The sequence below is a fragment of the Aotus nancymaae genome, unplaced genomic scaffold, assembly GCF_030222135.1.
Source record: "Aotus nancymaae isolate 86718 unplaced genomic scaffold, 86718_ANA_hifiasm-v0.15.2.pri h1tg000053l, whole genome shotgun sequence".
Classification (NCBI taxonomy): Eukaryota; Metazoa; Chordata; class Mammalia; order Primates; family Aotidae; genus Aotus; species Aotus nancymaae.
In genome coordinates this window covers 19,709,309-19,725,099 of record NW_026988467.1, presented here as the reverse complement: position 1 = coordinate 19,725,099, position 15,791 = coordinate 19,709,309, and the positions used below count along the sequence as shown (strand labels likewise).

The following is a 15,791-nucleotide window of genomic DNA, read 5'->3' as shown; positions in this document are numbered from 1 at the left end:
CTACATCTGATAGGATCAGAGGCTGCTTCTACTGTAAGTACGCCTTGTATCTACCTACACCTCTGTGAGGAAGATACGACTTCTAAGGCATTAACTAATCTCGTGCGTTCATCTATCTTCAAATAAGACACACACACACACACACACACACACACACACACACAAAACAAAGCAAAAATCCAACCCTATCTTCAAATGTTTAAAACTCCTGTGTGATCAGCAAACATGGCAAAAATGTTAACATTTGCTATAACTCGACAGCTGATGCAAGATTTCAATTATGTTATTCTCTTGAGGAAAGGAAAAAAAATCTATATTAGAAAGTCCCAAGGTCTGTCATTCTCATGATTTAACATAAAAGATTAATACCAAGATTTAAGTTTTACACACACACACACACACACACACACACACACCCCTACAGTTCAGGATGCTTAAAAAGTTATTTCATAAGTGACTCATTACTGAAAATGGCCTACCATGAACACTTTCCCAAAGTAACAGAGTATGTGTGTCTGTCTGGTCCAAAGCTGGTCTGCCTGATTTTTTTTTCTAAATAAAACACTAATCCACCCTATTCTTGGTTCAAATCAATTGTTTAATGAATACAAGATGTTTATACATAAAGGTGGATTTCACATTTTCTCATTTGATTCTCACAACAAGTCTCATTTTGTAGATGGGAAAATCCTCACAAAATATCTTGTTCCTCTATTACAACATGATCAGACCCAATAAATGACAACAAAAAGAATTCAAATAAATTATAAAAATAAAGTGATCAGCTAAACAAATTACTATTTTACCTTAATAAAAAGTACAACAAAATAATAAATGAAATGACATCATTAAGAAAAGCAGGTCAATCTCTTAAAGACCAAACATAAACTTGTAGCATCTGTCTGATTCAAGGGTTCTTATCTGCCAAAAGCAGTAAACAGTTAAAAATCAAGGATCTAAAACTGCTTCATCCTTTCATGTTTAACACAAAATTTCTAAAACCCAACCCCTTTAGGAAGAAACATTACTTAAAAACAACTTCTAAGAGATCTATTGTACAACATGGTGACTATAGTAATCACAATACATTGTATTCTTGAAAAATGCCGAGAGTGGATAAGGTTCTCACCACAAAAATGATAACCACGTGAGGTTAACGCATTCAGCTAAATTTAATCATTCTGCAATGTATTTATACTTCAAAACATCATGTTGTACATGATAAATACAACCTTATTTATCAATTTAAAAAATAAAAACTGAGTTCTCACCACACTTCCTATACATTTCTATTGTAGTTTCTTCATTGTAGCTAATTATTAACATCTGTAACTCCAAACTAAACTGCAAATTCTTTTTTTTGTTGTTTTGAGACAGGGTTTCACTCCATCACCCGGGTTGGAGAGCAGTGGCATGATCCCGGCTCGCTGCAACCTCTACCTCCTAGGTTCAAGCGATTCTCATGCCTCAGCCTCCTGAGTACCTGGGATTATAGACATGCACCACCACTCCTGGCTAATGTTTTTTTTTTTTTTTTTAAGTAGAGACAAGGTTTCACCATGTTGGCCAGGCTGGTCTCAAACTCCTGCCCTCAATTGATCCACTTGCCTCGGCTTCCTTAAGTGCTGGAATTACAGGCATGCACCACCACAACTGGCCACTGGACTGCAAATTCTCTGCAGGAGGATATACTCTTTCTCTTTGAACCCTTAGAATCCATTCTGTGATGGCAACAAAGTATTATCATTATATATGTAGAATAAAGTAAAGGAAGAACTACTACATTTGGGGAAAATCTTTTTTTGTAGAAAATGCCTCTGTTTAAAAAAAAATTTCCCGCTATACTACCAATTCTCTACCCTTTCACCCTTTCTACCTCTGTATGCCTCTAGAATTTTTATATTGATATCATGCTTAAGAGTATTTTGCTTTCCATCATGCATTTATGTCTACATTTGTGTCTCATATTAGGCTATAAATTATCTGAGCGTAGGGACCATGTGTTGCATAGTATATTTATCTTTATTTATTTTTTGAGACAGAGTCTCACTCTGTCACCCAAGCTGGAGTGCAGTAGTGCCGTCTTGGCTCACTGCAACCTCTGCTCCTGGGTTCTGGCAATTCTCCTGTCTCAGCCTCCTGAGTAGCTGGGATTACAGGCACCCGCCACCACACCTGGCTAATTTTTTCTGTATTTTTAGTAGAGATGGGGTTTCACCATGTTGGCCAGGCTGGTCTTGAACTCCTGATCTCATGATTTGCCTGCTTTAGCCTCCCAAAGTGCTGGGGTTACAGGCATGAGCCACCACGCCTGGCCTAGTGTATTTATCTTGATCCATTCAATCCACTCATAGTACCTCAAAATATAAAAATGTAAGAATTCTGTTGAATTACCTTTTCAGCCTGTCACTTTTTTTTCCTCAGCCCTCCAGTAAGGTATTTTGGAGCATAGATCCAAGCCAGAACACTGAAATGATACTAAAAAAAAAAAAAAAAACAAAAGTGGGGGCAAGAAAACTAACCCTATGCCAATTTTCTGAAAGTATGCATCATACTTCATATGAGAACTCAAATGATTTCAGGCATTTACTTTACACTAGTATGTCAAAATGACAACACAGACAACTTATCAGGAATGAACTCTCTAGCCACTTCTGGTAAACCTGCAAAACAGGATCTCCTGCTGGGCCAGGGGATATAATAGAATCCTGTCATCTTCCCTGTGGAGGTAATCTAAGTCAATTCTCACCAAACCTGAAAGCTAGTCCTCTCTGGTTTCATTTGTAGGCATGGAGAGAGAAATCAGAGAGAAAAGCCTGGGATTAGAATAGTTACAGCATGATTTAAAAAAAAAGCAAAATGGTTCACCTGAACTCTGGCCACTACTATCCATGCTGCCAAACCTAGTACTTGGCAACCAGCACGCATGGCTGTACTGACTGTACTCAGCATGAATGCCTCACAGGGGAGAGATCAGGGTACCTTATAAACAAAGAACTATACTAATATAAGGTGAAAATATTAGGACCACTTATTTTTTTTCTCTTAAAATTAATCTTCAACTCTTCTCTGGTCAAATTCTTTTATACCAAGTTCTATAGAATAGTCTAAAAGATTCTGTTTTTTAATACTTGCTCTACTAAATAAATAATTCATCAAATTTTTGGTCTCCAATCTTTTGTTATATGAAATTTTCATTATGACAGCATTTGAGATCAAATTTCATTAAATCTTAAACTAAATTCTTCTATCCAAACATTGTGTATTTTCTGTAATTTAGCATTTTTACTAATTCATGTTAACATCACCTTTTATGTACATTTTAAAATTATTTTCAACTTACAGTATGACTATTGTGTGAACAAGCCCCAAATATATTTTTTATCATACCACTTTCTCACATCAATGATTTTTGTTAATTTATTTTAAAACCTGACAGGGCTCAGTGGCTCACACCTGACGTCAGGAGTTCGAGACCAGCCTGGCCAACACGGAGAAACCCTGTCTCTACTAAACATACAAAATTAGCTGGGCATGGTGAGGTACCTCATGGTACCTCAGCCTCATGGCTGAGGCAGGAGGATCATTTGAACCCAGGAGGCGGAGGTTGCGGTGAGCCAAGATTGTGCCATTGCACTCCAGTCAGGGCAACATGAGCGAAACTCTGTCTCAAAGAAAACAAAAAACACGAAAACAAACAACAAAAAAAAACCAGCCTACATCTTTTTAAAACACACACCTACAAACTTTTTAAATTACCATATGTAATAGAGAAGAGAGCTTCCTCTGGTACACGTAAGAATATAAACAAGGAGATAAAGTGATTCTTCACATGGTCATTCCATAAAATGAATTATAATACAGATTTGTTACCAATCATATCTAACAAAATCTATTTCAAGAGTTAACCAATGACTTAATGGAAGCCTCTTAGCTTCCTTAGAGTGTATTAGGACATCACTGAGCCTAGAAAAATGATATACACACTCACATGCATATACACATACACACACAATCACACTTCTGATGCCTCTACTGAGAAATACACTAACTTGAAGAAGGCTTGAGAAGGCATCTTAATAACCCATTTCATATTTCCTTTTACTTATTTTGGGATAAGCTCCATTAAAGTCTCAGGCTATGTACAACTAAGCTACTTCTAACCCAGAATGTATCTTGAGTTCTCTAGTGAAAAGTTACCCAATATAAAATTTAAATCCAGGAACTAACTAGTAAGAGTTTTCTGGTAAATTTTAACTGCTGAAAGACAGTGGAGGGGGAAAAAAAATCGAATCATGTTTCCATGTGAAAATAAAAAAAACAAGTGTGGGCAAATCAGTTAATACAGGAATGTAAAACTCACTGAGGAAAATAATGTAGGGTATACATGGTAACAATCCGAGCAAAGACAGAAAAAAGGCATTTGTCCAAAAAATAGAAGGGTACTTTACCAGGGGACAATTATTCTAAATCAATGAAGTCCAAATGAATGAGATTTGACTCTATTTTATAAACACTCCACAATTATGTGACGCTGTCAGTAACCAAACACTATCAATTCCAAAGACAACCTGTTCAAGTTTACTTTGGCATGACCTAAAAAAACCTTCATCTTCACAGAAAAGGTACTAAGAAACCAAATAAAACCATCATTTGTTAAAACAAATATATTCAAAAGTAGAGTAAATATAAAAATGCATGGAAATGTTGAAGAAAACAGAATGAGGTAGTTTTAAAATATAAACAGTAGTATTTGGTATGAAAAATCCATTATTTACCCATTTTGACTACCACAGGACTACAATGTCACATTAAGTTACGGTCAAAAATTGACAAATCTAAAAACAATGTTTAAGTCAACAGAGAGAACTTCCTCCCAATTAAATAAGTTCAATCAGACAAACAAAAACACCCAACTTCTTCTTTCCATAAAAATTCAACTTTGATATTAAGAACATTTTTCCATTGACCAACAGACTACATTATCTCTCCAATCTCAGCTTCTTTACTCATTTAGTTCACCCTTAGAGAGCATGAGATTGATCTTTCCAAAAACATATTTCAGTACAACCCTCCTTGCTCAAAAAATTTCAAGACTACCCCTGACACTCCTAATGCTCAAATTCCTTAGCCTGGCTTAGTCAATCAAGCCAGGCTTATTCACAATTTGGCTCCCATCTTTCTGGCTTCCTCTCAGTACTCTCCCAGAGGAAACTTCTCCAGTCAAACTGACCCACTGACTTCAGAATACCTTGTGTTTTCGTAATTAACAAAATATTTTCTTCCTCTTAAGATTAGTATACTGCAGAAAACAAAGCAAAATTTTCTAAACAAATTTAAAAGTTGTTAATAATGAAATGTATTCAAACCTTAATTTTGTTTTTGTTTTTTTTGAGGCGGAGTCTTGCTCTGTCACCCAGGCTGGAGTGCAGTGGCACGATCTTGGCTCACTGCAACCTTTGTCTCCTGTGTTCAAGCGATTCTACCGCCTCAGCCTCCCAAGTAGCTGGGATTACAGGTACGCGCCACCAAACCTGGCTAATTTTTGTATTTTTAGTGGAAATGTGATGCACCCACCTCAGCCTCTCAAAGTGCTAAGAGCTACTGCGCCCAGAGACAGCCCTTACCTATGTTTTTTTGACAGAGTAAGTGAATTTCTAGTGATTGCCTAAAGGACTGAGAACAAGAAAAGGTTTGGTAAAGAAACAAACCCACAAGCCGGGCACGGTAGCTCACGCCTGTAATCTCAGCACTTTGGGAGGCCAAGGCGGTGGATCACAAGGTCAGGAGATCAAGACCATCCTCACCAACATGGTGAAACCCCGTCTTTACTAAAAATTCAAAAATTAGCTGGGTGTGGTGGTGCACATCTGTAATCCCAGCTACTCAGGAGGCTGAGGCAGGAGAATCGCTTGAACCTGGGAAGTAGGGACTGCAGTGAACCAAGATCATGCCACTGTACTCCAGCCTCCTGGGCAACAATGAGACTCCGTCTCCAGAAAAAAAAAAGAAACAAACCCACATCTTCTCTCAAGCTTTTAATATGGTCACTGAATGGAAGCAATGCTTCCACTCAATTTTTGACTAAAAACTCCTGTGAAAGATGATAAGACAAAAGACTTAGAAACCCTGAACAGTGTCCAGATATTTGACTCACCTTAAATATTTCATGATACATTTTATGATTCACCATCAGGGCCCCAGTCTATTGCTAAACTACATAAGTAGTTTAGGCCAGTAAGTTGACACTTTTTTTCTAGGGAAATGTACATCCCCAAATCACCCCAGAAATTTTCGAAAAACATTAAATTGTTTTAAAGGAGCAATAACTATTTTCATAATCACAAATAATGTATCAGCAAATTTTGGCTGTTATCAATACATTTCTAAGCACTGAAGATACCAACTTAAAACTTTAACTTCCCCCCAAAACCAAAGATAACTTAAACTAAACCATTGCATTAGAATTAACTAGATCACAATAAAGACAGCTCCCAAATCCTAAATCCTTTTGCTAAGAATTTAGTTTTTGTGGGAACAATGCCTGACATTTATGAAATTAAAAAACAAAAAACAAAAAAACCCTTTCAGAAAAAAGAAAACAGCAACAACAAGACTTGGTTTAAAATTTACAAAGAAAAGTTTATCAACTTGGAACCTATGGTAAATCAATTATTTACTGAAGACAAAACCACACAAAAAAGGTGAGGCAGCATCTCAGGTATCAGATCATCATTGCATAATACTTAGAGTCCATGAACTAAGAGGTCAGCTCACTCCTGAGCCACGACAGACATCAAAAGGGTTATCCCCAAGTATCTCAACAGGTCTACAGCAAAGATAGAAGAAACAAATGTATACGAAGAAAAGAGCATAGGGCAAAGGGAAAGGTTGGAGGTAAGAACAGAAAGAAGAGAATTAAATGTGTAAGACTAGAAAGAAGAAGAAAAATCAACAATGAGAGAAGGTGTAGTTAAAGTAAAAAGGCAGATACACTTGCCTGGGGGACATTAGCCCCAAAGGTAATATATCACTGACACTAGAAATCTTCGAACTAGGAGTTGCCCAAGAAATCATTTTAAGAAAGTTTTAGGAAAACCACTCTTCTTAGAAAACCCCTGACTTTTGAATGAACTGAAACCAGAATCTAATCTATCTTCTTCTGAATGTTCTCAAACTATATTGTTTACTATACTTTATTACAATCCTATAAATTATAAATTTGATTTTTAAGTTCTGGCCAGACTTTGATAAGCTCCAAACCTAAAATAACACTTGACTGGTTAATGCCGTCAAGTGAAGCATCAATAGGTAATTCACAGTAACATCATAGGGAGAAAAAACTTTTTTTTTTTTAAAAAAAGAGGCTAAAACAAAAGATAAAAAGTATCAAATGAAGTATGTCCTAATCTGGGTACCTACAAAAGTCATGAAAGATCCAGCAGATGGGGTTTGAAACCACCAAATTGTTTTTAAAAGGTATAGGAAAAAAAAAGAAATGGAGAGATGAGTGGGTCTGGGGCTATTCAAAATATAAAAATTATTTCAAGAGGAACTTGGTAAAAATTCTAAGTCAAGAAGAGTAAATAAAATGTCATTAAGGGCACAAGATACAAGAATTCATTAAAATATTACTTTTGCTTGGTCTCTCCAAAACAGAAAGCTATGTATCCTGATTGGTCCAGCCATTCTCGGAAAGCTAGTACTCAGCATTGAGATGTTAGTGAGAATTCTTTAAAGCCGTTTGAAGCTCTGAAACCAAAACTATAGAATCCCATAATCTTTCCCTATATTTTTACATTTGTTCACCAGGAAAAGGCACTTCTCAAAACTGATCCACATCATGAAGGTTTTATCAGAAAGTATCTAACTACATGGTAAATACACCATTTAGCCAGAAAAAATTCTGAATCAGAGCTGTCACTGAGAGGTCTGGTGCTTTGGATTTGGCTTTCTGTGTTTTCTCTAATCATTTATTTTTTCATACTTTCCAACCACCTTATATTGACACTGTCCTTCCATTCCCATCCTTTACTTTCCTCCTGTACAGATACACAAAAAGAATATCAGTACCACTATATATGTATGTGTATACATACACACACATATACATGTATATGTATACACACACACAAAGACACACACGGCAGGAGCCCCAATATCAGAGCATAAACCAAAGATGAAGACATAAATAATATTGCAGAATGGAAATAAATCCATTACTTCTTATTTCTAAAACAAAACAGAACTGTGGTTGGATACTACAACTCACCCGATGGTTCTTCAGGCTCACTTTCATTTTCTTCCTCAGGTGGGGCTTGAGGGGGTGGTGGGGGAAGCTTCTTTTCCTTCTCTGCTTTAGCATTTCTCTCTTCTTCTGAATAATACTCATCTTCTGAGAGGTTGGCCAAGCTTTCATCCATCTCTCTGTACTCTACCTATATGGAAATTATACCAGGGAAAGCTAAATACAGTGAACATTTAAAAGCAGGACTCTATGTGGGACCATCAGTTAATGTGAATGAACTTCACATTTTAAGGGAAGAAGAACAAGGAACAAGCCAGTTTTTAATAGGTAGTTATTAAAAACAAAGGCCTCATGAAACAATGTTGTGTCAGTTCAGGTTTACACTAATCTGTAACTTTTACATCATAGCACTGACATTCAAACCATTGACTCTACAGCTCTCTACAACTCTCAAGAAACTTTTTAATTGTGTGTATCATGCTCACATGCCAGAACTTCCAACAAAAGATTAAAATAACCCTCAGACAAAAATACAGTTAACTAGAATACCAACTCTGTCTAATGCCAAGCCTGTGCTTCTAACTACTATTCCAAAGGAAAACAGCAAAAGAATTCCAAAAACCAAATGGAAGGCATGGAGTGGAAAATAACAACAGTCAAACTGAAACTATAAAAAGGTGCACTTGCTTAAAAAATTTACCTAGGAGAGGCCTGGCACGGTGGCTCAGCCTGTAATCCCAGCACTTTGGGAGGCCGAGGCAGGCGGATCACCTAAGGTCAGGAGTTCAAGACCAACCTTGCCAACATAGTGAAACCCCTTCTCTACTAAAAATACAAAAATTAGCTGGGCATGGTGGCAGGCACCTGTAATTCCAACTACTCGGTAGGCTGAGGCAGGAGAATCGCTTGAACCTGGGAGGTGGAGGTGGCAGTGAGCCAAGATTGCACCACTGCACTACAGCCTGGGTGACAGAATGAGACTCTGTCTCAAAAAAAATAAAAATAAGATAAATTAGGAAGTAAGTGACATGGAAATGGAGGATACAGATTTTACTCCTAATGCACACTGGCTATAGAGGAGAGGGAAGTATGTCATTAGCAAAAGAACCATGCTCTAAGAATCTTATTTAATACATGAATAAATGTATTCACCTACTCAAATACTGAATACTGAGTACACAGTATAATGGAGAAAACAATTATGACTGAGTGTGTCCCTGCCCCTAAAAAGCTGAAAATCTAGTTGCAATTAAATGATCCTGATCAAGTGACCATCTCATACAGGGTCTTTGCAGTAAGACTCCAAAAATGTAGATGTTATTATACTAAACTGTATCCTAACTGATTGAGATAAACTGTGGAAATAGGCCTCAGGACAATGGATGAAAAAGCAGTAAGGGGAAAAAAAAAGTTTCAAAGCAGGAGAGAAGTCAGAATAGGCTATAAACTTTTATAGTATGCAATTTTCTTTCTCCTTTTACCCCTCAATAGTGCTTGACTCTTCCCTTCCCCAAAGATTCAGTCCCTTTATCCTCTGCCCATCAATCCCTATTCATTCAATAATCACTTAACAAGTACCTAATATGGAACTGGACAATGTGCAAATTTTGAGACAAAAAGAATAATACAAAATCCTTTCTATTTTACTAGTTCGGTTTTTCCCAAAGGATATTCCCTTAGATACTATATTCTTTTTTTTTAAACTGTACTTTAGGTTCTAGGGTACATGTACAGATCATGCAGGACTGTTGCATAGGTAAATACATGGCAATGTGGCTTGCTGCTTCCATCCCCCCCTCCCCCCTGTCACCTATATCTGGCATTTCTCCCCATGTTATCCCTCCCCAACCTCCCTACCCCCCACTGTCCCTCCCCTAGTCCCCCGCAAAAGACCCCAATGTGTGATGCTCCCCTCCCTGCATCCATGTGTTCTCATTGTTCAACACCCGCCTATGAGTGAGAACATGTAGTGTTTGATTTTCTGTTCTTGTGTCAGTTTGCTGAGAATGATGGTTTCTAGATTCATCCATGTGCCTACAAAGGACATGAACTCGTTTTTTATGGCTGCGTAGTATTTCGTGGTGTATATGTGGCACGTTCCTTGTCCAGTCTATCATCGATGGGCATTTGGGTTGGTTCCAGGTCTTCGCTATTGTAAACAGTGCCACAATGAACATATGTGTGCATGTGTCTTTTTAATAGAACGATTTATAATCCTTTGGATATATACCCAGTAATGGGATTGTTGGGTCAAATGGAATTTCTATTTCTAGGTCCTTGAGGAATCACCACACTGTCTTCCACAATCGTTGAACTAATTTACACTCCCACCAACAGTGTAAAAGTATTCCTATTTCTCCACATTCTCTCCAGCATCTGTTGTCTCCAGATTTTTTAATGATTGCAATTCTAACTGGCGTGAGATGCTATCTCAATGTGGTTTTGATTTGCATTTCTCTAATGACCAGCAATGATGAGCATTTTTTCATATGTTTGTTGGCCTCATACATGTCTTCTTTTGAAAAGTGTCTGTTCATGTCCTTTGCCCACTTTTGAATGGGTTTGGATGTTTTTTTCTTGTAAATCTATTTTAGTTCTTTGTAGATTCTGGATATTAGCCCTTTGTCAGATGGGTAGATTGCAAAAATTGTTTCCCATTCTGTTGGTTGCTGGTTCACTCTAATGATTGTTTCTTTCGCTGTGCAGAAGCCCTAGAGTTTAATTAGATCCCATTTGTCTAATTTGGCTTCTGTTGCCAATGCTTTTGGTGTTTTAGTCATGAAGTCCTTGCCTATGCCTATGTCCTGAATGATTTAACACCATAAAAACCCTAGAAGAAAACCTAGATACTATATTCTTTGAAGGAGTAAAGGATCCAAGGCCAAGTCTGGAAAAATGCAATCTTTACAGGCCCCCTCTAGAAGAATTATAATAATGCACATTAAAGGTACTGAGAAGGCTGGGTGTGGTGGCTCATGCCTGTAATCCCAGCACTTTGGGAGGCCGAGGTGGGCAGACTGCCAGAGTCCAGGAGTTTGACCAGCCTGGGCAACATGGCAGAACTTTGTCTCTACAAAAAAATATAAAAATTAACCTAGCATGGTGGTGCACGCCTGTAATCCTAGCTATTTAGGAGGCCAAGGCAGGAGGACCGCTTAAACCCAGGAGGCCGAGGCTGCAATCTGTGACTGCACCACTGTGCTCTAGCCTGAACAACAGAGACAGACCCTGTCTCAAAAAATAATAAAAAATAAAGATACAGCTAAATTTTGAAGCAAAAACAATATTTTCAACATTGTTTAATCCAATGTCTTGACAAAGAAATAATTAACAAGAAATACACTTGGAAAAGGCTGGTCTAGAAAGGGTTTTTAGTCTTTAGGAACAAAAGGGATTAGAAGAATACCTACAGGTAGGAGCAATAATAACTGATGGTATTATTGAAAACAAAACTGTTTTCCACCAACACATTAATTTGTGCTGCTTGGGTAACTCAATTTTGGGTAGACTTAAGAATGAAGTTTCTTCTTGATCTCTGTTCAACTGGTAGCATCCTGAGGTCATGATAAAGCAAGTTTAAAAAAAAAAAAGGCTGGGAGTGGTGGCTCAAGCCTGTAATCCCAGTACTTTGGAAGGAAGAAGGAGGAGCATAGTTTGAACCCAGTTCTAGACCAGCCTAGGCAACACAGGGAGACCCTAGTTTAAAAAAACTTGGCCAGGTGTGGTAGCATGTAACTGCAGTCCCAGCTACTCAGGAGGCTGAGGTGGATCACCTGAATCCAGGAGGTCAAGCCTACAGTAAGCTATAATCAAAACCCTGCACCCCAGCCTGTGTGACAGAGTCAATACCCTGTCTCAAATTAAAAAAAAAAAAAAAAAGCAAGCAAGCAAAACCAACCTTCTACCGCTGTACAACTTGTCAAATCAGTACCAGACTGCCACAATCCTTCAAAAGCAAAACGAAATACAGAAACACAACTGGATTCTTCCCTGGTGGTCTAGTGCCTACGGGAAAAAAATGGATTCTAAGGCTGAAACACGACTATCATGCTTAATTTCCAATCTCAAATTCGGTTTCACCAATAGCCTCATTTTCTCCATAGACCGACAATTAAAATAAATGTTATAAATTTTAACTTCTTAATATTACTTAATAGTAATATGTTTTATTTTGGGATTTTGCATAAAATTTTATTTTGTAAAAAAGGGTTTCCCCATTTAATAAAGTTTTTTTAGATAATTTTTAAATTGCCCAGAGCCGACAACTGACTATTTAATAAAGTTTTAAAACCATCTGAAAGAAGCATACAAACTTTAATAAAAACTATTCCCCTGAGAAAAGGAATGGGCACTTTGAACCTAAAGGATTGGGAATCTCTCATACCTAAGTAAAAATCCTAAAGACTTCAGAGATTCTACAACTATTTACAACCAAGGACATAAACATGTCCTAACAGGTAGACTATGAGTGAGTAGGGTAATTATTCTTACTTTTACATTGATGACTCTCAAATTTAAATCTTTAGTCTCTTCCTTCTCCTCCCACCCTTATTACAATGATTCATTCACTCCTCAATCACCCTGAAACATCAGTCTTTAAAAAGAATCTTTCTTGGGCTGGGCATGGTGGCTCACACCTGTAATCCTAGCACTTTGGGAGGCCGAGGTAAGCAGATCGCTTGATCTTAGGAGTTCGAGACCAGCCTGGGCAACATAGTGAGACTCCACCTCTACAAAAATTAGCCAGAGGTGGTGGTATGCACCTGTAGTTCCCACTACCTGCGGGGCTAAGGCAGGAGGACCACTTGAATCTGGGAGGTTGAGGCTGCAGTGAGCCATGATAGGGCCATTGCACTCCAGCTGGGTGACAAAATGAGACACTGTCTCAAAAAAAAAAAAATTTTTTTTTTCTGCCTTCACATTGCATTCCTTTGTCAAAACATCTCACATACCCATAAATAAATACACCTACTATGTACCACAAAAATTAAAAATTAAAAAAGGCCAGGCACAGTGGCTCACATCTGTAATCCCAGCACTTTGGGAGGTCAAGGTGGGCAGATCATGAGGTCAGGAGTATGAGACCAGCCTGACCAACATGGTGAAACACTGTCTCTACTAAAAATACAAAAATTAGCTGGGCGTGGTGGTAGGCGCCCATAATCCTAGCTACTTGGGAGGCTGAGGCAGAGAATCATTTGAACCCGAAGGCGGGGTTGCAGTGAGCCAAGATGGCACCATTGCACTCCAGTGTGGGGGACAGGGCGAGGCTCCATCTCAAAAAAAAAAAAAAATTAAACAAACAAAACCTTTCTCCCTTTTGTCTAGGGCACAAACGCCAGATTAATTTTCCCATTATGTGATATTTTCTAATAGCTTAACAGATGAACATCAAAATTTTCAAACCGGCATATAAACTCTCTGGCTTTAACTATGCAAACTGCCTTTTTAAATTTTTTTTTAAGACAGGGTCTCACTGTCGCCAAGGCTGGAAAGCAGTGGCATGATCCCAGCTCACTGCAACCTCTGTTTCCCAGGCTCAAGTGACTCTCCTGCCTCAGCCTCCTAAGTAGCTAGGACTACAGGCGCATGCCACCACATCTGGCTAATTTTTGTAATTTTGTATAAACAGGGTTTTGCCATGTTGCTAAGGTTGATCTCAAATTCCTGGGCTCAATTGACCCACCCACCTTAGCTTCTCAAAGTGCTGAGATTACAGGCATGAACCACCATGCCTGGCCTGAATTCAAACTTAATTCTAATTAGTAACAGACTTCTCAAAACATCCTCAATGCTGTTCTACCAACCTCTAAGCTCCCTAAAGCTACCTCCATCTTTTTCTTTTAATCCAATGCCATAAATTCAAGATCCACCTCCTCTGCAGCTTATTTCTTAATTATTCTAAATTTAAAAAATATATATATTTTTATCTTCTCTGAAGTCTCATAGCACTCACGGTCTGCACTTCATAATCTAGTTCAAGGCTGTCTGATAGAACTTTTTGTCATAATGGAAATGTTCTCCATCTGTGCTTCCAATATTGTGGCCTCAACATGGGCTATTGAGCACTTACATGTAGCTAGTGGGACTGAAGAAACAATTTTTAATTTCAACTTAAACTTAATAGCCACATGCAGCACGAATCTAATGCTCACTACAATCTGGACACAAGTCTACAACCCCAACAATACTGGTCCCTTCAATCTGTCTTGATCCTAGACAATTTCTGTCTCTAACTAAATTCATTTGTCCATTGTTCTCAACATTCAGTTGTTCACTCTGTATTCCCTTGATGCTTCTCAAACCACTTCCTTTTCTCCACTGGCAGTATTTAATTACTGGTCACCTACTAACTATATGTCAAACACTGCAATAAGCATTTTGTTTATATTATATCTAAACTTTACAAGGTAGGACTTATTTACCTGAGGAAAATGAATCAGAGGAAGATGAAACACTTAACTCCAAAAAGTCCACCCTTTTCCAGAACACTTTTCTAAATTCTGCCGTTTCATGGCCGAGCTCAAGGCCACCATTCCTAAAGGAGTATGTTGTTCCTCAAGTTCCAACCCAATTTACCAACTTTGAACCTTAAATATTTTGCCATAATTTTAGCATATATATACCTAAAAGTGAATTTATTCTGAAACTAATGAAATTGAAGCTTCAGGGACACTCAATTGCATAGACTCCTTCCAATACCCTAAACATGATTTTAACTATGTAATGATATAATTTTGTTAAAGTACAGTCCCCAAAACTAAATAAGCTCCCAAGTCATAAAATATATACATTTTTTTCCTTGCATACACCTAAGAACTACTGAAACAGGGCCTGTCTATCCCGGCCTCAGCTTGCTTTTTATTCCTTAAATGGATACTCTATCCTCTAAAGTCTGTTTCCTCTGGAACCCAAGACTGGCTAGTTGCTAGCTTCCTAGCTGCTGCTCCACATAAACACATAACTAATTTTTTCTTCTGCAAGTTTAAGATCTAATCATAATTAAAAAAAAAAAACAGGATAAATAAGAGGAGTTAAAATTACAAAGAAAAAAATATTGGATGGGTGAGGTGGCTCTTATCTGTAATCTCAGCACTTTGGGAGGCTAAGGCAGGAGGACTGCTTGAGCCCAGAAGTTTTGAGACCAGATATGGGGCAACATAGGGAGAAGCCATCTCTACAAAAAATTAAAAATTAGCCAGGCGTGGTTGTGCACACCTGTAGTCCCAGCTACTCAGGAGGCTGAAGTAAGAGGATCACTTGAGCCTGGGAGGTTGAGGCTGCAGTGAGATATGATTGTACCACTGCACTCCAGCATGGGTGACAGAGTGAGACCTTGTCTCCAAAAAATTAGTCAATAAGGTAACTAAGAAAAGAAATCTTTCTTGTAGGAGACAGGTTAAAAAGTAAATAATAGTAAAATCTTTTAGTGTGCCCCAAATTTATCTGCAGATTCAACACAATCACAACCAGAATCCCAGCAGCCTTTTCTGCAGAAACTGACAAGCTGGTCCTAAAACTCATATGGAAATGGAAAGGATCC

At 38.0% G+C, this 15,791-nt stretch overlaps 1 protein-coding gene across 2 annotated transcripts in view; it reads right to left on the bottom strand.

Annotated features, from left to right (window-relative positions):
• Positions 1-15,791, bottom strand: part of KDM1A (lysine demethylase 1A) — a 66,526-nt gene that overhangs the window by 46,632 nt on the left and 4,103 nt on the right. For both annotated transcript variants that reach the window (XM_012439908.3, XM_021668457.2), the window contains exon 2: positions 8,273-8,438. In XM_012439908.3, the coding sequence (XP_012295331.3) occupies positions 8,273-8,438 (166 nt within the window). The remainder of the gene's footprint in view (positions 1-8,272; positions 8,439-15,791) is intronic.